A 25,581-nucleotide genomic window follows, 5' to 3' on the forward strand; every position below is an offset into this window, starting at 1 on the left:
TCTCTTTTGGGTATTTTCTGACATAAAAACCTATCAAAATTACTTCAAATGTGATGTGGTCCACACAAAAATTAGTTTTGTTGGAGAAATGGAAAATTGTTGATAAACTTTTAACCCGTTTAACTTCTTAAGAAAAAAATTATGTTTTAAAAATGATAAATGCTGCTGATGTAAACAAAACATGGTGAATATTATTTATTAACTATTTTGCGTGATATAGCTATCTGCTTTTAGGTCATAAAAACTAAAATTTGAAAATTGTGAAATTTTCTTAACTTTTGCCAAAATTCCGATATTTTCACAAATAAATGCAAAACATATCAACCTAAATTTACCACTACCGTAAAGTACAATGTGTAATGTAAAACAATTTTCAAATTCCTGGGATACTTTGAAGCATTCCAGAGTTGTTGCCTCATAAAATGTCACTGGCCAAGAGTAAAATTTGGCCTGGTCAGGAAGGTAAACGCAGGCTTTGAGATGAAGGGGTTAAGGTATTTGGTGTCATATCTCTTAATAATATTGCATACCAGTATTGCTTCTACTCTGCTTTATTGTTATTTCAAAATCACGACAGCTCTGCTTCATCAGCAAATCAGCTCTGTTACAATGCTTTAACATCGCTGTTCTGGCACTGCAACTACTTTGCCAGCACTACTACAATGCTATTTCATACAAGACACTTTCCTGCAGCAGCAATCCAGCACTAATACCACTCTACTACACTAGTTGCCATTGTTACAGCGCTGTTTCACTAATTGTCATTTTCCAACTCCACTACCCCTCTTCAGCTGTTTCTTCTTTTACTCCATTGTGCCCAAACTTATCCATCCTGCTGAGCACCCAACACCTAAAGTGTGCGACCCATGACCGCTACAACCAGTCAGTGTCAATTAGACAGGGATGGAGTAAGAAAAAATACCCTAGAATCACCTTCTGAGCTGCTCCTTGTTGGATGGATCTAATCAAAATATTTCTTTTCAATGCAAAAAATAAACCAAAGCGCAATTTTTAATTAAATAAAGCAGAACCACATGAAACAACATTTATCTTTATTTCATATAAATGTAGCTGTTGCAGTTTGTCCCATCCTTAACAGTTCTTGTCCTTATCTAGGTTCTTGTATGCCTCGTTATAGGAGGCTTTAGAAAAGCAGAGAGCGGCTTGTTTGTCACATTCACATATGTGCATCTCACAGGGGTTATTATTACCTATAAAGCATGGAAAATACAATGAACAAGCTTCATCAAATTATTAACATGCATACATTATCTACAGTAAGTGTGCCAAGTATAACGTCCTATATTCATTCGTCCCCCAATAAATAGATGATAGTGAAGCATGATACGTCCATAATTGCCAGCTGTACTGGTATTTCCCAAAACTCCTGGGCAAAAAGGGATGGGGATTATATAAACTCTTCCCAAAAGTTGGAACCATGGAATTACTGGTATGGATGTTGGATATGGATGTTCCTGGAGGGTGGGGGGGCATAGATTATATTATCACCAAAAATATTGGCAACTATGTACTTCACCATATTTCTTCCATTATTTACTTAATTACTCCTGAATTTTATTTGGTGTATATATAGACTTAAGTTAATTTTTAAGTTGAAATTCCCAGGAGATGTGGTATGATCAGACCATGTTCCTGTACGGTCAGACACAGACATTACATAGTACACAGCAGGGGCACATTTATAAGATTATCTCAGCACAGGAACATTTTATTTAACACATTCAATTTTGGAAATTATTATTATTCCAAGATATTTTGATTAAAATGATTTTTTTCATGGGGAAAAAACCCTTTAGATTTGTAAGGGCTAACATACTGGAGATACCAAACACTTTTGCTGAACTAGAGGTCATGTATATGACCGAATTATGTTTCCCCACACTACAACATTTTAGATGTAATACAACTCTGATGGTGTTGTACTATACCTCTGTATGACTATCTTATTTATTAGGGATAATGTAAGGAAAAAAACCATAGAATTTTGGATTATGCAGCATTATCTTTAGGCAAGAACGGAGCAACTTTTCTCAGAGTGCCTATAGCTTTTGTAGTATGAAACTGCAGGGACTGTGTGTTCACTGCTCTGCCCTTAATCTCCATTCACACCATATTTGACCATACTCATTAATAGCTAAGTTTTCTTTGGCATAATTCATCAATATGCAATCAACAAATCTGCAGAATCAATGGGCTCTGACGTTCCAGCACCTGACCAGACCTATGTGACTGTGTATGGTATGGCAGCTAGATGCAGCCAGTGGCGACAATAGATATAGAAGTTCTGATTTAAAGGGGTTGTCCGGTCTTAAACTACAATTCTGCAGTCATTCTATGTAACTACAGACTTGTGAATCCTAATATCATGCACCAATGTGAGGGTTCTTCAGTGTCAGGAGTGGGTGGTCATGTGACCAGCAGTATGCCATAGGCAAACGCCCTTTTTTTGGAAAAATATTTGTGGTCAATTAAAGGAGAAATCCACCTGAGGAAGGTAGCGGTCCGCTGCCGAAACGCGTAGCGGTTTAATAAAAGGTTTGTTCACCACCAATCTATCACAGTGTGCTTTCTAGCCATAGCGCTCCTTTAAATGGACCACAAATATTTTTCCAAAAAACATTGATATTCCCCTTGAGGGATTGTGGCTGGAGCAGCTTGGGGCCCTAGAGAGTATCTCCAGGCATCAGGACCTGAAGTGACGTCACATCCTGTGAGGTGGTATCCCGTGACCGCATCTTGGGCCCATGTGACCAGACCAGGAAGCACAGCACAGGAGCGGTCCCGGAGCAACACAGCATGAGTGCACAGAGACGCCCGTTACCGAGGTTGTGCAGGGGTGCACAACCCTTTCAGGTGAGAGGCTAATCCCCCCACCTTTATTGGAATATCCCCACTAAACCACTATGTGCTTTTCATGCTGCGCTCTTCCATGTTCATTGTCTTACATATGTCTTACATATGCATACGCCCGGCCACATTCCAACTAGATGGGGTGGCCTTGCTCAATGCAAGTGTATTGAGCGAGGCCGGAAATAGTCTAGTTGGAATGTGGCCGAGAGTATGCATATGGTATACTCACAGTCACATGACTGCCCACTCCTGGCATCGCATAACCCTCACAGCACTCTGTGTCTGCAAAGCGACTGCAAATTTGTAGCTTAAGACTGGACAAACCCTTTAAGTGTAAAAGGATGTCCCCATTAAGAAAACTTTAAACCATACACTGATTGTAAAGGTAACGTCACATAGACAGCGCTGTAGCCAATCATAGAATTTAGTGGCTTGTGGTGTCTTCATGGGCGGAATCATTAAAGTAAATGATTGGCTGCAGTGCTGATGACATGATATCATCATTACAGCCAGACAACAGATAATGTGGCAGCGGCAGAGAGTTGACGCTGGCCCCGGGAGGGTAAGTAGTACTCACTTTGTTTTTTCATAACTAGATTATGGCAAAGTTTTCTGAAAGGGAACAACCCTATTAAAAGGTATGGTATGTTCACACAGGGTGCTATTATGTGGATTCTCCATCTGTATTTTCCTTCATATTACAGTAGAAGCAGTGGGGATTTTATTTTACAAGATCTCATCCATACTGTGCAGAAGAAATCTGGGTGGAATCACTATGGACATTGACCTGGGATGTGGAATGTCTACAGTTTGCCAATCTACAATGATGATTTATTGCAGATTTGCAGCATATTTGATCATCGAGCTTAAAAAGAGCTTAAAATTTGCAACTAACTCCATTTTTGGCAGATTTTATTTGTCTTTTTGTCACCAAATTCTGTATGATATAGTGTGGATTTTTTGCTGCAGATGCCCTTGCAGTTTCTGGTAGTATTGCTGTTCCAATTAGTTTCAGCATATTTTACTGTGTGCATTATTACTTGTCTATGGCATACGTTTTTGCAATTTCTGTGTTGTGACATCACTGCATTATTCCTATTCTTCAACATCATATGCGCATTATACAAGAATGTGACATAATTCTAGATTTTCCCTATACTTTGATGTTCTGATATATATGATGACCTTTTTTGTATTCCCTTATTCTGGTGCTTTATTATCACAGTGTTCATTAATTATTACTGCTCTGTAACATCACTATGCACATTATTTCTTTGTTATAGCTGCAATGTGCAAATAGCTACTTCAGAAAGGACGAGAATAGGAAGTTTAGCGCCACCTATTGGAAATAGCAATCCGAAAAGATGCTATTTGCATATTTGAATTTCCTGAAGAGCATTGCATGGCTTATAAGTCTCCTTACATCGCCTTGCGCTCTCCTTAAAGAGAAACCCCTTAGACCACATAACTTCAATGTGCATGTTATATCACTATCGTAACATTATCACTATTATCTTCGTACTGAGCATCACTGCACATACACACTTGTAGTGTGACATCACTGTGTGCTTTATTCCTATACTGTGTAGATCTAAATGTGGGGAACAGAGCGCACAATAGGGTGATACCCTATGGGGGGAGAGTAGGAGAGTGCTGGTTACACTCACCTGATGGAGTTGTGACAGGCACAACCCCTATGAAGGCATGAAGAAAACCAGCTGCTGCTGCCCCGTGGCTGGAAGATAAATCCTCCAGGAGATATTGGATCCAGTTGCATAAACACGTAGGTGGGCTGCGCTGCTGAAGTGAACCAATTCTTCAGAGATGATGATGATGATGATGATGATGATGAAAAGGCTTTTTATCAACAACGCGTTTCAACACCGTACTGGCGTCTTTTTCAAGTAAAAAAACAAACCAAAACAAATGTGTACAGCATGAGAATGGATGGGTTTTTAAAGGGCCAAAATGGATGCCAGTTACATAGGGAACACCGACAGGAACACTTAAACCAATGGGAAAATTAGGAAGGGGGGGACGTTCATCTTGCAATTTCAAATAAATTAAAATTGGGGGAAAAAAAAATCCTTAATACTGATAAAATGTGAACAGTTGAATGATAGCAATGTGGGATAAGAACCCAGGAAGGGGCAGTGGATAGAAGCCAGTGAGTGAATATTTAACAGGGGAGCCACCCAGGTAAATGTGGGAAAGGGGACAAAGGAAATAGGGGAGATGCACATATAAATGGCACCACATAAATAAAAGAAATTGTTGATGAAAATCAATTGGAGTGTAGGAGAAATGTGATTAGAAGCTGGGATTTGGCAGTGTATGGACATCAGAAGGGCAACATTTAACAGAGGAGCCATCTAGGTGGATGGGGGAAAGGTGATGCAGAAAAGGGAACTATACTTATAAATGAATAAAAAGGACAAAAAAGATTGTAAAGACTGCAGTTTGGAGTGCAGGAGAAACCGGATTTGAACTCAATATGAGCCATTGAATAGGGTCCAGAAAGTGCCGCGGAAGACGTAGTGAGACTAATGGATGAAAACTATAAAAAAAAAAAGAAGAGTTAAAAAGGGGGATGAAAATGTGCATTTCACCTCTTTCCTTTGTCCTTTTGCCCACATTTGCCTGGGTGGCTCACCTGTTAAATATTCACTCACTGGCTTCTATTCACTGCCCTGTCCTGGGTTCTTCTCCCACATTGCAATCATTCAACTGTTTACATTTTATCAGTATTAAGGATGGTCCTTTTTTTTTTTTTTCCCCCAACTTTAATTTATTTGAAATTGCAAGTTGAACGTCCTTCCCCTTCCTAATTTTCCCATTGGTTTAAGTGTTTCTGTGGGTGTTCCCTATGTAACTGGCATCCATTTTGGGCCTTTAAAAACCCATCCATTCTCATGCTGTACACATTTGGTTTCTGTACTTAAAAAAAACGCCGGTACGGCGTTGAAACACGTTGTTAATAAAAAGCCTTTTCATCATCATCATCATCATCTCTGAAGAATTGATTTACTTCAGCAGCGCAGCCCACCTACGTGTTTATCCAACTGGATCCGTTATTCCTATTCTGTGACATCCCTATGTGCTTTATACCAGTGAATAAGGGAAAACCAAAAAATTGAAAACTCTCTTTACTGTTGAAGCTTATCATGATGGGCTTGGATCCTTTCATACATTTTCTATAGTATCCCACAATTACTTGTTACTCCCTTATTTTTATTCTAATGTAACCAAATTATTAACAAGTTTACTGTAACATTGCATGTGAATTTGCCAGGGAAGACAGAGCTACAAAATAACGCCCCACCCTACTTTTATATCTGCAATTGATGCCCCCTTAACAATCGGAACATTTTTCTGCGTAAGGAGTATTATACTTACTTTTACAGGTCACAGTGTTGTCACTACAGCTGTAGGCATAAAACTCAGTGTAAGGGTTGTCAAATATTATATTACAGTTTAGAATTGACTTGTATTGTGAATAGCAGTCATCATGAATCTGACAGCATCTGTGTGAAAGAACAAGCACAAGTCAGCATGGCAAGTTCCTTGGCAGATTCCTTCTAAATCACTAACAGGAACTCCAGTGTGCACCTTTATTTTGTTATTTCCATTATAAGAAAGAAAATGTATGTGCTAAACCCCTAAAGCAGTGATTTTCAACCAGTGTTCCGCGGCACACTAGTGTGCCACGAGGAAAGTTCCCCAAACTATGGTGCCCCCTGTGTTTTGTTTCCCGGCAATGCGCTCGATGCGCAGTCACGCCTTCTTACAATGTAGGAGACGTGTACAATAACACATGCGCAAGCTTTGAACCTCGCGCGACTTAATGACGTCACCGAGGCCGGCGCGTCATCCTAAGAGCGGAGAGACTCTCGCATTTGCCCGCCGCCAAGGTAATGCCCGCCAATAATGCTGACTATATGAGCTTTTGCCTGAGTATATGAACTGTTGGCAGAATACTCAGCATATGAGCTGGTACTTTTAGTACTCCAGCAGTATACTGCATATAACAATGAGAAATGTAAAATGAGAAATACTATAGTCATGAGGCTGGAGTACTACAAGTACCAGCTCATATGCTGAGTATATGAGCTGGCACTTGTACTCTGGCCTCATGGCCATAGTACTTCTCATTGTACCCCTTTATATTGCAGTATATGAGCCACATAATAATCAGCACCATATACTGTGGCGCTGTACAGTGCACATCACCACAGTATATGATGCTGATAATCATGTGCTCATATACGTGGGACTGTATTTATGAGGTTACATGGGATTGAATATATGAGGGGGTTATCCTTTTTTATTTCACTTTTTTAAAATAAATAATTTATTGAAAGGACCTCTGCCAGGCATATTTCACTCTTGAGGGCTAAAAAAGTAGCTCTTGTGGTGGTAAGAAGCTGATTTAAAACCCCCAAGAGTGAACTCCGTGAGAGTTGTATGTATGGAATAATAAATGATATTAGTACCGTTCTTCAGCAGGCATGTCCTGCTTGAATTGACTCTAGTGGCGTAGCACTTGGCAGCCGGCTCTATTCTACTTATAGAGAAAGCTGAGTGCTACGTCAATAGTGTCAATTCAAGCAGGAAATGCAGACCATAGTAATATAAGTTATTATCACACACATACAGCTCTCGCGAAGTTCACTCTTGGGGGGTTTAAATCAGCTTCTTGTCACCACGAGAGCTGCTTTTTAAGCCCTCAGGAATGAAATATGCCTAGCAGAGGTCCTTTAAGTGTGGCAGATAATGTAATACTCTTCTATTTTAGTGTGTGACTGCGCACACTATCTCAGCAGTGATGGAGAAGTATTTGAGAATGGAAAAGGCAAATGCCGAACAGGACCCTGGACACAATTCTAACCCAAATGAAGGCCCTAGTATGAGAGTTCGACAAAAGAAAAAAGACAAGACGGTGAGCTCAAGGCAATAGAGTGAAAGCTATCTTTCATTTGGATTTACTTCCACTGGGGATTCGACAGCACCAACACCACTGTGCTTGGTGTGTGGTGAGAAGCTTTCCAATAGCGCTATGGTGCCAAGCAAACTTAAACGCCATCTCCAAACGAAACACCCTTCCGTTCAAAATAAACCGATGGAGTATTTTGTACGCTTACGTACAAACAATGAGAAAGGGGCAACTTTTTTGAGAAAAAGCACAAAGGTAAATGAGAGAGCCCTCAAAGCTAGCTACCTTGTTGCTGAACTCATAGCTAAATCAAAAAAGTCCCACACTGTGGCAGAAACATTAATACTACCAGCTTGTAAAGCTATTGTAAATGAGATGCTTGGCCCTGAAGCAGCTAAAGAGATAGCTAAAGTGCCTCTCTCTGATAACACAATTACCAGACGGATTGATGACTTGTCTGCGGACATTGAAACAGTTGTTTTGGAAAAGGTGCGCATCAGTAAGAAATTTGCCTTGCAACTTGATGAGTCGACGGATATCAGTGGACATTGTCAGTTGTTGGCCAATGTGCGTTTTGTGGATGGTGAAGCCATTAGAGAAAACTTCCTATTTTGCAAGGCACTGACAGAAAAATCAACAGGAGAGGCAATATTCCAAGTCACATCGGAATATCTTGATAAAAGTGGACTTACATGGGAAAACTGCACAGGTGTCTGCACTGATGGAGCCGCAGCCATGGTCGGGCGCATCAAAGGCTTTGTAAGTAGGGTTAAAGAAAGAAACCCATATGTTCTTGCTACCCACTGTTTCTTGCACCGTGAGGCCCTCATTGCAAAGACCTTACCAGCAGATCTAGCTCCTGTGTTGGATGATGTTGTGCGCATAGTGAACTTTGTGAAGACGCGACCTTTGAGATGTCGCTTATTTGCGTCTTTGTGTACAGAAATGGGAGCGGAACATAAAATCTTATTGCTCCACACGGAGGTCAGGTGGCTGTCACGCGGCAAAGTCCTGGCCCGTGTGTATGAGTTGCGAGAGGAACTTAAAATATTTCTTACAAACGAGAGGTCCGATTATTCAAAGCTGCTTGCAAGTGATGAGTGGTGTGCAAAGCTGGCATACCTGGCTGATATATTTCAATATCTGAATGAACTAAACACACAGATGCAAGGTCGAAATGAAAACCTGCTTACAAGCACTGATAAAATGAACGGATTCCGTTTAAAGGTGCAGCTCTGGCAACAACATGTGCAGGGTGGCAACCTTCAGATGTTCCCACTCACCGAGAAACTGCATGATGACAATACTGCTGCAATGTGCGAAGCGATTGGCAGACATTTGAAAACTCTTGAGGAGAAGTTATCGTTCTATTTCTCTTCAGCCTTCACAGAATGCCTTGACTGGGTTAGGGACCCATACAGATCATTATCCGTTGCTGGAAAGGACTGATTTTAAAGGAGCAAGAGGAACTCGTTGAACTGAAGCAAGATCGCGGTTTAAAGCTAAAGTTTGCTGATCTTCCTTTGGACAGTTTTTGGTTATCTGTTGCCAAGGAGTTCCCCATTCTGGCCAACAAAGCTATTTTGACATTGCTCCCATTTTCAACCACATATCTATGTGAGCTGGGCTTCTCAAGCTTGACTGCGATAAAAACTAAAAACAGGGAGAAACTGAGAACTATTGAGGAAGAGCTTCGTGTGTGTCTTTCCACCATTCCTGCAAGGATATCCCTTTTGTGTTTATCGAAACAGGCCCAGGTTTCACACTGAGTGAGTAAAATAAATTTAGAATCTATATTATTAACTATATGTATAATATGACTGTTTTAGTGTCATTTTGTGCTACTTTGGTTGGTGGTGTGCCCCAGGATTTTCTAAGTATAAAAAGTGTGCCGCAGCTCAAAAAAGGTTGAAAATCACTGCCCTAAAGGCTGACGGCTACAAGACCGGTGCCCAGCAGATCCCATCTACCCAGATTTCTGAAATTGGGTTCTGCATTTTCTGGACAAAATAGCACAGCATGCGGCATTATTTTGTTCAGCATTTTCTGCCATATCTCTGATGAAGTCTATGAACGGAGGATCCAAAGTAGATGAGAACAGAACCTAACACAGTAACCAGTATCTGCAACCCTAATGGCTCAAACTACACTTGCCACTGGATTTTCGTCCCCTTTTCATCTCTTTGATAATACATTTCTAAAATAACACCTCAGTAACACAGGGGATTATATTGTGGCAATGCAAATAAATTATGTATCTTCTGAAAATTACCTTTTTCGTTTTAATCTGTTTTTTTTATGTTAAATGTATTCTTTAAAAAGGTTGATAATCAGGGACGTAATTAGATTTCTATGGGTACGGATGCAAAATTTGGATAACAATAATAATGTCCTCTGTCCTGGCCCCCATCCTGTAATAATATAATCCTTCTTGGCCCCTTCCTGTAATAATGTCCTCCATCCTGGGGTCCATCCTGTAATAATGGCCAAAAATATGGAGATTGAGACAGCATATCCATTGAAATGAACCTTTTATTCATCCATGCTAGCATGGGTGAATAAAAGGTTCATTTCACTAGATGTGTTACCTCGCTCTATATTTTTTGACTATTATTGGCTGTTCGATCAAGTCCTTAGAGGCATGTGCCCCCTCTTTCAATTCATTGCCTGTGCTGTCTTTCCTTTAACTACCTGTAATAATGGCCCCTTCCTGTAATAATGTCCTCCATCCTTGGGCCCATCCTGTAATAATAGCCTTTTCCTGTAATATTTTCCCCTGTTCTGGCCCCTTCCTGTAATAATGTCCACCACCCTGGCCCACGTCCTATTATATAATATCCTCCATCCTGGCCTCCATCCTATGATACTATCCTCCATCCTGGCCTCCATCCAATAATAATGTCCCTCTTCCTGGCCTCCATCCATAGTAATGCGCCCATCCCATTATAATGTCCACCATCATCTTCTTCAACACCTTAAAAAAAATTGCAATGCAGTGAGACGATGGTTGCCTGCACCGCAATATATTTCAGTTCAATATGCATTTGAGGTTGCACATTCAGCTGAAAGCAGCATTAGCACTGGTGGGCCTCCAGACCCCACTGGCCAGGTTGCGGTCACACCCTCTGTTACCAAGATCATTATGCCCTTGTTGACAATGTCTTTTTTATTCTTCTTATTACTATATACAGAGTGGGCCATTTATATGTATACATCTAAATTAAATGGGAATGGTTGGTGATATCAACTTCCTGTTTGTGGCACATTAATATATGGGAGGGGGAAAACTTTTCCAGATGGGTGGTGACCATGGCGGCCATTTTGAAGTTGGCCATTTTGGATCCAACTTTATTTTTTTCAATGGGAAGAGGGTCATGTGACACATCAAACCTATTGAGAATTTCATAAGAAAACAATGGTGTGCTTGGTTTTAACGTAACTTTATTCTTTCATGAGTTTTTTACAAGTTTATGACTACTTATAAAATGTGTTCAAAGTGTTGCCCATTGTGTTGGATTGTCAATGTAACCCTCTTCTCCCACTCTTGACACACAGATAGCAACACTGCAGAAGAAATGCTAGCACAGGCTTCCAGTATCCGTTGTTTCCGATGCTGCACATCTCGTATCTTGATGGTATGGTGTGGTATATGGGGTACAAAGATAGTGGGGCCATTGTTCATCAATGGAAACCTCAATGCCACTGGATATCTGAAATTGCTACATGATGATGTGTTGCCCTCTTTATGCACTGAAGATGGCATGTTCCTTGAGTTTTTCCAACAAGATGGTGCACCACCACATTATGGGTGTCAGGTCCGAGCATTCCTACATGAACAGTTTCCAGGAAAGTGGATTGGTCATTGTGGGCCAGTTGAATGGCCACCAAGGTCTCCCGATATGACCCCCTTAGACTTTTATCTTTGGGGTCATCTGAAGGCAATTGTCTATGTTGTGAAGACACGAGATGTGAAGCATCTGAAACAATGGATACTGGAAGCCTGTGCTAGCATTTCTCCTGCGGTGTTGCTATCAGTGTGTCAAGAGTGGGAGAAGAGGGTTGCATTGACAATCCAACACAATGGACAACAGTTTGAACACATTTTACAAGTGGTCATAAACTTGTAAAAAACTCGTGAAAGAATAAAGTTACGTTAAAACCAAGCACATCATTGTTTTTCTTATGAAATTCTCAATAAGTTTGATGTGTCACATGACCCTCTTCCCATTGAAAAAAATAAAGTTGGATCCAAAATGGCCAACTTCAAAATGACCGCCATGATCACCACCCATCTGGAAAAGTTTTCCCCCTCTCATATACTAATGTGCCACAAACAGGAAGATGATATCACCAACCATTCCCATTTAATTTAGGTGTATCCATATAAATGGCCCAACCTGTATAGCGTCTTTAAAAAAGAAGCTTGAAATTTTCTTATATAAAATTAGACTTCTACTTCCCATTGAGCACATGGACATATAGACTTACTTAGACCTTATTTAATTGTACAGAAGTATTTAATGAGCATGATCTCCTTAGGTAAAAGATCATTGTGAAGAGAGGGGAAGAAGGTGAAGTGTAACATCACCTATTGTGAATGGTGAAACCTTTGTTATCTCTTGTATATAAAGGTGTTATCAGTGATTATACAGAAGGAGGAGGTGAGCTGTAACATCACCAATTGTGAATGATGGATCCTGTTGTATTTACTGTATGTAAAGGTGTTATCTGTTATTGTAATTCTGTCTGTGATGACAGTAAGATCGCCATTAAAAAATTGTCTATATACTAGCTCATTTTTCCAGTCCTATACAAAGCCTAGTCACCAGGACACAAATTGTAAGATTTCTGATTTTTTTTTTTTTTAATATACAGTGACATTTAAAAGATTTTTAAGGAGCCCAGGTCAAAATTATTGTTATTGTGAACAGTTAAGCAAGGTGAAGATGAAATGATCTCTAAAAGTCCTAAAGTTAACAATGACACATTTCCTTTGTATTTTAGGCAAAAAAATATATATATATATTTTCATCTCTTACATTTTAAAAATTACAGAAAGGAAATGGGCCAATGCAAATGTTTGGGCACCCTGCATGGTTAGTACACAGTAGCCCTCCCTTTTGAAAGTATCACAACTTGTAAACGCTTTTTGTAGCCAGACAAGAGTCTTTAATTTCTTGTTTGAGGGATTTCCATCAATTCTTCCTTGGAAAATTCTTACAATTCAGTGAGCTTCCTGAGTTATCATGCATGTACTGCTGTTTTGAGGTCTAGCCACAGATTTTCAATGATGTTCAGATTAGGGAACTGTGATGGCCATTATAAAAGCTTCAGCTTGCACCTTTTGAAGTAGTCTATTGTGGATTTTGACGTGCATTTAGGATTATTATCTATTTGTAGAAGCCACCCTCTTTTCAACTTCAGCTGTTTTACAGATGGTGTTATGATTGCATCAAAAATGTGTTGAAATTTCAATGAATCCATTCTTCTCTCTACTTGTGTAATGTTCCCCATGCCATTGGCTGCAAAACAACCCCAAAGCATCATTGATCCACCCCCATGCTTAATGATTGGCGAGATGTTCTTTTCCTGAAATTTGGTGCCTTTTTTCTCCACACATACCTTAGATCATTGTGACCAAAGAGTTCTATTTTAACCTCATAGGTCCAAAGGACTTGTTTCCAAAATGGATCAGGCTTGTTTAGATGTTCTCTTGCATACTTCTGAAGCTGAATTTTATAGTGAGGACGCAGGAGAGGTTTTCTTCTGATGACTCTTCCATGATGGCCATATTTGTGTCTCTGAACAATAATACAATGTACACAACTCCAGAGTCTACTAAAACTTTTGAAGGTCTTTTACAGTCAAGCAGAGGTTCTGATTTTCCTCTCTAGCAATCCTACGAGCAGCTGTCACTGAAATTTTGCTTGGTCTTCCAGACCTTATCTTGACATCCACTGTTCCTGTTAACTGCCATTTCTTAATTATATCTCGAACTGAGGAAAGGGCAACTTGAAAATGCTTTGCTCTCTTCTTATGGCCTTCTTTTGCTTTGTGGTCCTCCACCATTTTCATTTTCAGGGTGCAAAGCAGTTGCTTAGAATAACCCATGGCTGCTGATTTTTTGCATAAGGTTAGAGGAGGCTGGGTTTTTATAAAGCTGGGAAATTTTCATCGACAGGCCTTTCCTAACAATGATGGTGAATACGGCATAACCCTAATGAGCTAATTAATAGTGTTGAGCCACCCCCGTAGTGTTCGAGTTCGGTTCGGTTCGTCGAACACCCGTGTGTTCGCCGAACTGTTCGTCGAACTGTTCGTCGAACACCTTCGAACACCGTTAAAACCAATGGCAGGCAAACAAAAACACATAGAAACACATAGAAAACACCTTCAAAGGTGTCCAAAAGCTGACAAACTGCTCAGAAGACACAACTAACACATGGAAAAGTGACAAGTACATATAGTCATGCGAAAAGAAAAGAGGTGGAGGAGTAAAAGGAGGGGGAGACACAGATATAGGCATGTCATGCCCTTCTAAAATCCAAAAAGTGAGAAGCCGAGACGGCCAGTCCGCTCCTGCCCGTGCCACCTCCGTGTCGCCGGGTTTGTGCCAGAGCCGCGGTGAACCCTGACGGCCAGCCCCCCTCTCCCAATACTGGTGCCTGTCCGCTGGTGGGTCGAGAGAGCCCCCCTGTGGTGGAGGCAGCTCTAAGCTTTTTAATTTAAATTGTCCCTCTAATTTGAATGAATACACTTTAAATCCATTTACAAGGATCTATTGGAGGGCAAGTCTCATGCCAGCAGCCGCGTAATTCCAGCTCCAGTAGCGTCCACTAAAGCTGCTGCAGTTAAAAAGCTTTTATAAGGATCGAGCTCGGCTGTCCACCGCAAGGAATCCTAGTGCCAGTCCCAGCCCCTATGCCTTGGGGTGCCTCCTGATGCTCTTCACTAAGTATCCCGTGGTCCCGAAGCATTTCCTTTGAAAAAATTAAGTGTCCAAACTACAGGTGGTGTAGCTTGCTTAACAGCCAGGATAATCCGCTGACTAGCAGACACTGCTACTAGGCACAAAGTATTTCCTGGGCTAGATGCAGTTAAAAATTTGTAAGTAGATACTCTCGTTTGATGCTGAGAAAGCATTCCATAGAATCTCCTGGCACGCCATATATGATTCTCTTAAAAAGCTTGGGGTAGGGGTCTAGGGGACCATTTTATAGCCAAAATCACGGCCCTGTATCACAATACGTCACCTAGGCTGAAGATAAATGGAACTGTAGCACCGAGGGCTCGGTTGCTACAGACGTATTGCACCTCACCCAGAGGTGTGATATCTCACTCTCAGATAAGGATGGAGTGTGGATCAGGACCCGACACCTGCATGCATTACACCACATTGCCGTGGGGCAGGGCGACCAATATGCCCCTGAGATGGGCACGACAGTCCCTGTCCCTGGCTGGAGTGGGGGGAGGGAACACTGAGGAAGGGGAACCCTGCAGTGCAGGAGCAGGGAGGAAGCAGTTCCTGGGTGCATTGAGAAGGGAGTATAAAAGGTGCCCACCATCTTAGTTCAGTGCAGAGAAGTCTGAGCAGAAGTGGCAGGGAGCAGGGGCTCTGCATGAGCTCTGCTCCGGAGGCGGGCCTAGTAACAGAGGCCCAGGCCTGCAAGAGGGAGAAGGAAGGAAGAGGAGCGGAGAAGGCTCCAGGAACGAGGAATGAAGGGATCCCAGGGGTGCGGACGGGCGAGTCGCCACCGCACGCCCGAATCCACCTGCGTGGAAGGGTCAGGCCAAAGGGGGAGACCGGTCCCCGAACTAGTGGAGGCAGGAAACGACCCTCAGCTAGAAACCGGAGGCTCTGACATTTTATGTGGCGCAGCCCCTTGCTCCACCCGCTAGGAAGGCACCACATAGGGTCAGGGAAACTGGCGCCAAGTTTACCAAGAGGAGGCCCGAGGCAGCCGGACAGAAGTGTTGGTAAGAAAGGCCAGACAAAGGACACACAAAGGGGGTCCTGTGAAGCGCTCCAAAGTTATCTGGGAGTTGTCTGAGCCCCTCACCTGGTGAGCACAGTACGACGTGGGCAGCCGTTACCTGCAGACGTGGTCTGGATAATAAGAACTGTGAGTAAAGGCCCTGAACTGCATCACTGACTCCGTGTCTTTACTGCTGCTGCCCTGCACCATCACCCCCATCCTCCGCATACACTGCCCTGAGGCTATACTCCTCCCGTGGGGAGTTATGCTACGCTCTGCTGCACCCACAACACCAGCCTTAGCGGTCTGCCCTGTAGCGGCGGTTCACTCTGACCGCAATCCACGGGTGGCGTAGTCGGACATTTAAACATCAAAACCACATAAATAGTTCCGCCACTGGTTTGACCGCCCTGAGCCACGGAACCGGATCGCCGCCACGAAGACTACAACCACCAGCATCCACCAAAAAGGGTCCGGCTCCGGGTGTCCCAAGGCCCAGGGGGTGCGTCAGAACATTTTCATCACCTTTCACAATCACCAATGGGACAAGGCAGGGATGTCCTCTGTCCCCTCTCTTATACATCCTAGTGACGGAGCACCTGCTCTTATCAATTCGCCATAACCCCAATATTAGGTGGATTGAGGTGGGAGGCACCGAGTACAAGTGCTCTCTATTTGCTGATGATGTCCTAGTATATATCACTCAATCACATATATCCATCCCTGCTGTTATGGCTGAAATAGATCACTTTGTTACATGGTAAAATTTTAAAATCAATGCAGCGAAGTCTGAGGCCCTCGATGTCTCCCTCCCTAAATCCATATAGGATTCCATCCAGTCCAACTTTCCCTTTGCCTGGCCCTCACAGGGAATCAAATACTTAGGAATTCCTATTCATAGAGACCTCTCCCATCTATGTTATCTTAATTTTGGGCCCTTTATTGAACAATTCCATACAGACCACGGTTGGCAAGTTGGAACTGTAAGATTCACTACGTGAACCACTGGTGTTTTGTGGAAAAGCACATGTACACCGCGTTCCAAATTATTATGCAAAAAGTGTTTAGGAGTGATAAGGGAAGAATTTGTTTGTTTGTCAGTTAAACTCATTGATGGTGATGTGTGTCAGGGCTCTTTATATCACTGTAAGCAATTGCAGACACCTGTGCTAATTAGTTTGGCAGGTGTGTCCAATGAAAGGCAAGACTACTTAAGAAGGCTCTCTCACATTATTAAGCAGCCTACATTTTCTGCCAAAATGGGAAAGAAAAAGGATGTGTCGGCTGCTGAGAAGCAACAAATTGTGGAGTGTTTAGGTCAAGGCATGACTACAATCAACATTGTGCGATGATCAGGATGAAGTGTCTTGGCAATCAAGAAGTATGTAGCTGATTCACAGTACACACGTGTGCGTGCTGATAAGGGCAAATTGAGGACTCTTTCCTACAGGCAATTACGTCAGGTTGAAAGAGCAGCGGCAAAAAAGCCTTGTCATAGCAGCAGACAAGTTTTTGAAGCTGCTTGTGCCTCCAACGTCCCCCGAACAACAAGATGCAGGGTCCTTCAGAGGTTTGCAGCTGTGCATACGCCATCCTGTCGACCTCCTCTATCCACTTCACACAAGCAGAAACGGCTCCAGTGGGCCAAACATTACATGAAGACTGATTTCAAAACTGTTTTGTTCACGGATGAGTGCCGTGCAGCGCTCGATGGTCCAGATGAATGGAGTGGAGGATGGCTGGTTGATGGACACCCCACGCAAACACGGCTACAGCGCCAACAAGGAGGAGGTGGAGTAATGTTTTGGGCTGGAATCATGGGGAGAGAGATTGTCGGCCCCTTTAGGATCCCTGAAGGCGCTAAAGATGAACTCCATAATGTATGTGGATTTTCTCAAACAGCACTTCCTGCCATGGTTCAAGAAGAAGAACCGTATATTTCACAGCAAGATCATTTTTCTGCATGATAATGCACCATCTCATGCTGCACATAAAACATCTGCATCTCTGGCTGATATGGGCATAAAAGGGGACAAACTTATGGTGTGACCCCCATGCTCCCCTGACCTCTACCCCATTCAGAACCTTTGGAGCATCATTAAAAGGAGTGTCTATGATGGCGGGAGGCAGTTCACATCTAAGCAACAGCTCTGGGAGGGTATTCTGTCCTCATGCAAAACAATTGAAGCAGAAACCATCCAAAACCTGACAAATTCAATGGACGAGAGAGTTCAGAAGCTCCTTTCGAACAAGGGGTCCTATGTGAAAATGTAACATCACCTAGAATAAAGTTTTGAGTTGAAAACTGTTTGATTTCAGTTTCTAACAACCTGCTAATGCTTATAATTTCAAAAATGACCATTTTTTTGGTCTTTATTAAAATGAAAAGGTTGATCGAAAAGTTTGGGGGATCTAAGAGTGTGGCAACCCAGTAGTCATGATTACTTCGAATTCTGACAATATGAGGGTCATGCTGCAGGTAGTGCAGCAAGAAGGCACTTATGTGTCTTGCGCATCTCGGAGCCCCAAATTATTTTCCGGGCTAGATGCAGCTAAAAATTATTTTTAATTTTAAATCTGGTGAAGCTTATTATAGATGGCCTAATAGGATCAGTGCTGCACACTGCTACAAAGCCCAAATTATTTTCCAGTCAAGATACAGATAAACATGATTAGTAATTTGAAAGCTTAAAACGGTTGGTAGGGTGATTTTAACCAATCATCAAGCTTTTACTCTCCCCAGGATGACACAGGGGTAGAAAAGTCGTTTCGGATCCATGATTTGTTCATCTTTATGAACGTGAGTCTGTCTACATTATCAGTGGAGAGCCGCGTGCGCTTATCTGTCAGCACACCACCAGCAGCGCTGAACACACGTTCAGACAGAACGCTGGCTGCGGGGCATGACAAGATCTCCAAGGCGTAAGTGGCTAGCTCCGGCCATTTATCCAGATTGGAAGCCCAAAAAGAGCAAGGGTCCAGTGACACAGTCGTGGCTTCAATGTTTACTTGGAGATACTCCTGTACCATCGTCTCTAGGCGTTGACTATGTGTCAGACTTCTTGTCTCCTGTGGCCTTGCAAAGGATGGGCTAAAAAAGTGGTGAAATGATTCCGCAAAATTGATGTTACCAGCAGATACTGTGGTTCTGTTACGGTTTGAGTGCTGAACACTTGACGGTCCCACGGTTGGCAAGTTGGAACTGTGAGATTCACTACGTGCACCACTGGTATTTTGTGGAAAAGCACATGTAAGATTCTGCAACAGTCTCTGCTGATACTCCTGCATGCGTGCATCCCTTTCTATGGCAGGAATAATTTCTGCAAATTTACTTTTGTACCGGGGATCTAACAGTGTGGCAACCCAGTAGTCAGGATTATTTCTAATTCTCACAATTCGAGGGTCATGTTGCAGGTAGTGCAGCAAGAAGGCACTCATGTGTGTTGCGCATCCAGGAGCACCAAGTCCCTGTTGTGTTGGTGGCGAGGTAACAATCATGCTTCCTTCCTCTGTCCTCTCCCCCCAACCTCGCACAACAGAAATGTGATCAAGGTCTCCCTCATCTGATGAGTCTTCCATCAGTTCGTCCTCCACTTCTTCCTGGGCTCCTGCACCTTCCTCACTAGTTTGGCTGCTACCATGCGCCCTGGTAAAACCATCTCCCCCACCCTCACATGCCTGCCGCCTTGGTGCTGCCGACCGTCTGGACCTTGCAGATGTTAGCCCTTCCGCATACAACTCCTCCTCCTCTACTTCCTCCACCTCCTCTTGTGCCACCACCTGACTCCGAATTCTGTTTAACATGTGCTCCAGCATGTAAATCACCGGAATAGTCATGCTGATAATGGCATCGTCAGCACTAAACATCTTCGTCGCCATTTCAAAACTGTGCAGAAGGGTGCATAGGTCCCTGATCTGAGACCACTCCTCCAGCGTGATTTGCCCCACCTCTGAATCTCGTTGGCCCAGGCTATACGTCAGAACGTATTGCACCAGGGCTTGCCGGTGCTGCCACAGTCGCTGCAACATGTGCAGAGTTGAATTCCACCGGGTAGGCACATCGCATTTTAGCCGGTGAAGTGGCAGGCCCAACGACTTCTGTAGAGATGTAAGTCGCTGAGCTGCGGGATGCGAACGGCGGAAGTGAGCACACAGCGACCGTGCCCTCTGCAGAAGGCCATCTAGTCTGGGATAGTGGGCTAAAAATTGCTGGACAACCAGGTTCAACACGTGAGCCATACAAGGCACGTGTGTGACATTGCCCCGGCGAAGGGCCGCACCCAGGTTTGCAGCATTGTCGCACACGGCCTTCCCTGGTTTCAGGTCCAGTGGAGACAACCATTCATGAAATTGGTTCTCCAGAGCTGACCACAACTCCTCAGCTGTGTGACTCACATTTCCCAGACATTTCAATGTAAAAACCGCCTGATGACGTTGAGCCCTACTGCCAGCATAGTAAGGAGGTGTGCAGGATCCCTTCTGCGCAGTTAGAAAGCTTGTGGCATGACCAGACAGGCTTTGGGTGCAGGTGGAAGACCGAGAGGAGGTTGAGGAGGCAGAAGCAGTGGAGGAAAAATGACATAAAGAGGATTGACGCACAACTCGTGGGGACGGCAAGACTTGGACAGCAGCCCCTTGTCCTGCTGTCACCATAGTTACCCAGTGCCCAGTCAGCGACATGTAACGCCCCTGTCCATGCCTACTCGTCCAAGTGTCTGTGGTGAAATGCACCCTGTCACACACAGAGTTTCTCAAAGAAGCGGTGATGTTGTGTGCGACATGCTGATGGAGCGCAGGCACACCTTTCTTTGAGAAGTAGTGCCGACTGGGCATCTGGTACTGGGGCACTGCGACGGACATAAGGTCTCGAAAATCCTCTGTGTCCACCAGGTGGAAAGGCAGCATTTCTGTAGCCAAGAGCTTGCAGATGGTGAAATTCAACCTCTTAGCTTTCTCATGGCTAGGAGGAAATGGTCTTTTACTTGTCCACATCTGAGGGACCGAGGGCTGGCTATTGTGCTTAGACGGGGTTGATAAGGGTGTCCCCGGCAAACTGCCGGTCTGTGAGGAAGATGCAGGCGGACATGTTAGGTTGCCTTGATCCAAAGGTGGTGCTATCGATGTCGGACAGCGCTCAAGACCAGCTGGTGTTACCACCTCCAAAGAAAATGATGACCTGCCAATCACGCTGGCTGTTGCGGGTAAAGAGGTGGCAGGTCTGCGCCCCAAAACAGGTGTGACTGCTGTCCCCCCAGTCACAGAGGATGAAGAGGCCGCGGATGCACAAGATATGGCAGACGGTGGTTGGCCCGGCCGGCTAGACCGCATTGTAGCACACTGAGCTTCCCACTGCAACTTATGCTTCATGTCCATGTGCCGGTTCATGCATGAAGTACTCAAACTATGTATTTTTTGGCCTCTACTTAGCTTTTGCTGACAAATGTTACAGATAACACGAGTTGGGTCATCTTTATCGATCTGAAAAAATGCCCAGGCTATGCAAGGCTTAGCACCCATGCGACCTGAAGAGCCACCACGACTTGTGGTGAGAGGCAGAGTTGTGTTTGAGGATACAGTTGTTGAGGTGCTTCCAGTACTACGTCTCTGTCCAGGAAGGCGCAACCTGACCTCGTCATCACTAGCATCTTCCTCCACCTCCTCTGCTGACCTCATCTCTTGGCTGACTGTGGGTTGACAGTAAGTGGGATCTCCGACCTCATCATCATCACCCTGTGCGTTATCACACCCGTCGTCCTCAGAGCCAACCTGTTCCTGCCCTGACAAAAAACTAAAGTTGTCGCTCCAATCAGGTATTTGAGTCTTATCATCGTCTTCCTCATTGTCTCCACCAACAGGAGTTACAGTTTGGGAATGAGGGTCTACATTATGGTCAGAACCTTCTGCGTCTGGTCCTGGATCCGACTCATAAAGATTCTGGGCATCAGTGCAGATCATTTCCTCGTCTGGATTCACAGAAGCGCTGGAGTCGACCTCTGATTCCCAGGCTATAGTATGAGTAAACAGCTCTGCAGACTCAACCATCTGTTCTACCTCATACTCAGACGGGCAGCTGGAGATTTGGGAGCTGTGAGGAAGCAAGTGCGATTTGGGTGACACCTTTGAGGACTGGAGTATTTGTGATGTTGAAGTTGATGTGGAGGAGAGCCCACTTAAAGGAGCACTTGATATCCGTTGAAGCACCTGCTGTTTTTGTGCCTCATCTGGAATTTGTAGCGATTGGCGTGGCCGTAAGAAAGGGATCTTATCACATTGTCCGCTAAAAGAAGTAGACATTTTAGTTTGGCTGGAAGATGGTCTTTCTTCTGCACCTACCCCACGGACACAACCTTTTTTCCCCTTCCCAACACGCCTATTCCCCTTTCCACCAGCAGCAGGCCTTTTTCCACTCATTTTGGTGGTTAACTAATTCACAACTCTGGAGTTGTTTGCACAAAAAAACAATGGATGGTAACCGAGCAGAGCTGAGTGGCAAAACTGTGGTATTAGGCCAAAACTATTGGCTGGGTTAGATGCAGAAAAAAATTATTTTTAATTTGCAACCTGATGGAGGTCAGTATAGATGGACTAATAGACCAAGTCCCACACACCGCTAGAAGCCCAAATATTTTTTCAGAGCTAGATGCAGAAATTTTTTTTATTCAATTTGCAACCTGATGGAGGTCAGTATAGATGGACTAATAGACCAAGTCCCACACACTGCTAGAAGCCCAAATATTTTTCAGAGCTAAATGAAGAAAAAAATTATTTTTAATTTGCAACCTGATGGAGGTCAGTATAGATAGACTAATAGACCAAGTCCCACACACTGCTAGAAGCCCAAATATTTTTTCAGAGCTAGATGCAGAAAAAAATTATTTTTAATTTGCAACCTGATGGAGGTCAGTATAGATGGACTAATAGACTAAGTCCCACACACTGCTAGAAGCCCAAATATTTTTTCAGAGCTAGATGCAGAAAAAAATTATTTTTAATTTGCAACCTGATGGAGGTCAGTATAGATGGACTAATAGACCAAGTCCCACACACCGCTAGAAGCCCAAATATTTTTTCAGAGCTAGATGCAGAAAAAAATTATATTCAATTTGCAACCTGCTGGACGTCAGTATAGAAGGACTAATAGAACAAGTCCCACACACTGCTAGAAGCCCAAATATTTTTTCAGAGCTAAATGAAGAAAAAAATTATTTTTAATTTGCAACCTGATGGAGGTCAGTATAGATGGACTAATAGACCAAGTCCCACACACTGCTAGAAGCCCAAATATTTTTTCAGAGCTAGATGCAGAAAAAAATTATTTTTAATTTGCAACCTGATGGAGGTCAGTATAGATGGACTAATAGACCAAGTCCCACACACTGCTAGAAGCCCAAATATTTTTTCAGAGCTAGATGCAGAAAAAAATTATTTTTAATTTGCAACCTGATGGAGGTCAGTATAGATGGACTAATAGACCAAGTCCCACACACCGCTAGAAGCCCAAATATTTTTTCAGAGCTAGATGCAGAAAATTTTTTTATTCAATTTGCAACCTGATGGAGGTCAGTATAGATGGACTAATAGACCAAGTCCCACACACTGCTAGAAGCCCAAATATTTTTTCAGAGCTAGATGCAGAAAAAAATTATTTTTAATTTGCAACCTGATGGAGGTCAGTATAGATGGACTAATAGACCAAGTCCCACACACTGCTAGAAGCCCAAATATTTTTTCAGAGCTAGATGCAGAAAAAAATTATTTTTAATTTGCAACCTGATGGAGGTCAGTATAGATGGACTAATAGAACAAGTCCCACACGCTGCTAGAAGCCCAAATATTTTTTCAGAGATAAATGAAGAAAAAAATTATTTTTAATTTGCAACCTGATGGAGGTCAGTATAGATGGACTAATAGACCAAGTCCCACACACTGCTAGAAGCCCAAATATTTTTTCAGAGCTAGATGCAGAAAAAAATTATTTTTAATTTGCAACCTGATGGAGGTCAGTATAGATGGACTAATAGACCAAGTCCCACACACCGCTAGAAGCCAAAATATTTTTTCAGAGCTAGATGCAGAAAAAAATTATATTCAATTTGCAACCTGCTGGAGGTCAGTATAGAAGGACTAATAGAACAAGTCCCACACACTGCTAGAAGCCCAAATATTTTTTCAGAGCTAAATGAAGAAAAAAATTATTTTTAATTTGCAACCTGATGGAGGTCAGTATAGATGGACTAATAGACCAAGTCCCACACACTGCTAGAAGCCCAAATATTTTTTCAGAGCTAGATGCAGAAAAAAATTATATTCAGTTTGCAACCTGATGGAGGTCAGTATAAATGGACTAATAGAATGATGCTATGCCCAAAAGATTTTACTTCACTAGGTGCAGTAAAAAAATTGGTATTCTATACACAGGTGTAGCGCTGGCGTCCCTGCCCTCTGCTAGGCAGGGACGCTGCTCCCCTCACCGCTCTGCTCCGTGCCCGGCGTCCTCTCCCCGCTCTGCTGTCAGCGCGCGCTCCTTCCCGGCGTCCTCCTCCCGCTCTGCTCTCAGCGCGCGCTCCTTCCCGGCTCCTGTGCTTAGGGCGCGCGCGCGCGCGCTCCCCTCCTCTTAAAGGGGCCGCGCGCGCCGTCCTAAGGAGTCCCCGGCCAATGGCCGGAGGACTTCATCATATATAAGGCACCTCCTCCAAAATGGAGGTGCCCGAGCAATGTTGTTTGCACCTGTGTCTCACCTGTGCTTCAGCCCTCAGGTCCCGTTGCCAGTTACCTGCCAGTTACCTGCCAGTTTCCTGCCAGTTTCCTGCTAGTTACCTGCCTGATTCCTGCCTGAATACTTGTTACCTGCCTGCCTGCCTGAGGTCCGACGGTCTGCCTTACAACTCCGGTCAGTCTGTCTAAGGACCAACTTGTCCGCTCACCTGGGAGCGCACATCAGCTACCTGCCTGCTTGCCTGAGGTCCGACGGTCTGCCTTACAACTCCGGTCAGTCTGTCTATGGACCAGCTTGCCCGCTCACCTGGGAGCGCTTCTCCGTTACCTGCCTGCCTGCCAGCCCGGAGGTTCCGCCGTCACGTGCCGTGACCACCTGCTATTCCAGAGACTCTCGCTTGCTCACCTGGGAGCACACATCTACCATCTGCCTGCTAGCCTACCCGGAGGCTCTGCCATCACAGGTCGTACCTACCCCTTACCCAGAGACTGCCCTGATCACTTGCCGTAACTCCCTGTCCGTTCACCCAGAGACTGCCACCCGCTCCCTTACAAGGGCCGCCCCCTTGTATAGTAGCTCAGAGGTTCCGCCTCCCGGACCCGTTACAACAGGTGGTATATCTTGCAACACAGATAGGCTACTCCACTGACTAACACACTCTGCAATAGGCCAAAAAGGATTAGCTTTGCTAGATTCATCCAAATGCTGTGAAAAAAACTTGCACAGCACTGGCACAGACCTGCCTGGCAAAAACTGATAGGAACTGATGTAACCTAGTCCTGAAAAGGACTCCAATTACAATTAGTCTTTACTCCCACAATCTATCTATTTAAGAGCACAGACCTGCCTGATAAAAGTCGTAGGAAATGTTGTAACCTAGTCCTTAAAAGGACTGCAATCACAACTATTCCCTACTCCCAAGCTATCTGTATATTTGTGCGAAAATTGGCTTGAAATTAACAAGGTATAGCGCACACAGCAACAGCGGTGCCGTCTAACACGCAGCTGCAGCAGTGAGAAAATGGTGGTGACGGGGAAAATGGCTTGGTCTTATAGGGCAAGGACATGTGACATACACTGCCAAT

The 25,581-nt window shown here is 43.7% G+C and overlaps 1 protein-coding gene across 1 annotated transcript in view; it reads right to left on the reverse strand.

The window, feature by feature from the left end:
• Window positions 1-1,031: 1,031 nt before the first annotated feature.
• Window positions 1,032-25,581, reverse strand: part of LOC141174401 (phospholipase A2, minor isoenzyme-like) — a 41,598-nt gene continuing 17,048 nt past the window's right edge. Inside the window, exons 3-4 of the mRNA XM_073659314.1 lie at window positions 6,268-6,395; window positions 1,032-1,211 (exon numbers count right to left, since the gene is read on the reverse strand). Of these exons, the coding sequence (XP_073515415.1) occupies window positions 1,093-1,211; window positions 6,268-6,395 (247 nt within the window). The 3' untranslated portion in view covers window positions 1,032-1,092. The remainder of the gene's footprint in view (window positions 1,212-6,267; window positions 6,396-25,581) is intronic.

This window comes from Phyllobates terribilis, unplaced genomic scaffold (assembly GCF_046119375.1).
Source record: "Phyllobates terribilis strain yellow unplaced genomic scaffold, ASM4611937v1 Scaffold_13__5_contigs__length_258822181, whole genome shotgun sequence".
NCBI lineage: Eukaryota > Metazoa > Chordata > Amphibia > Anura > Dendrobatidae > Phyllobates > Phyllobates terribilis.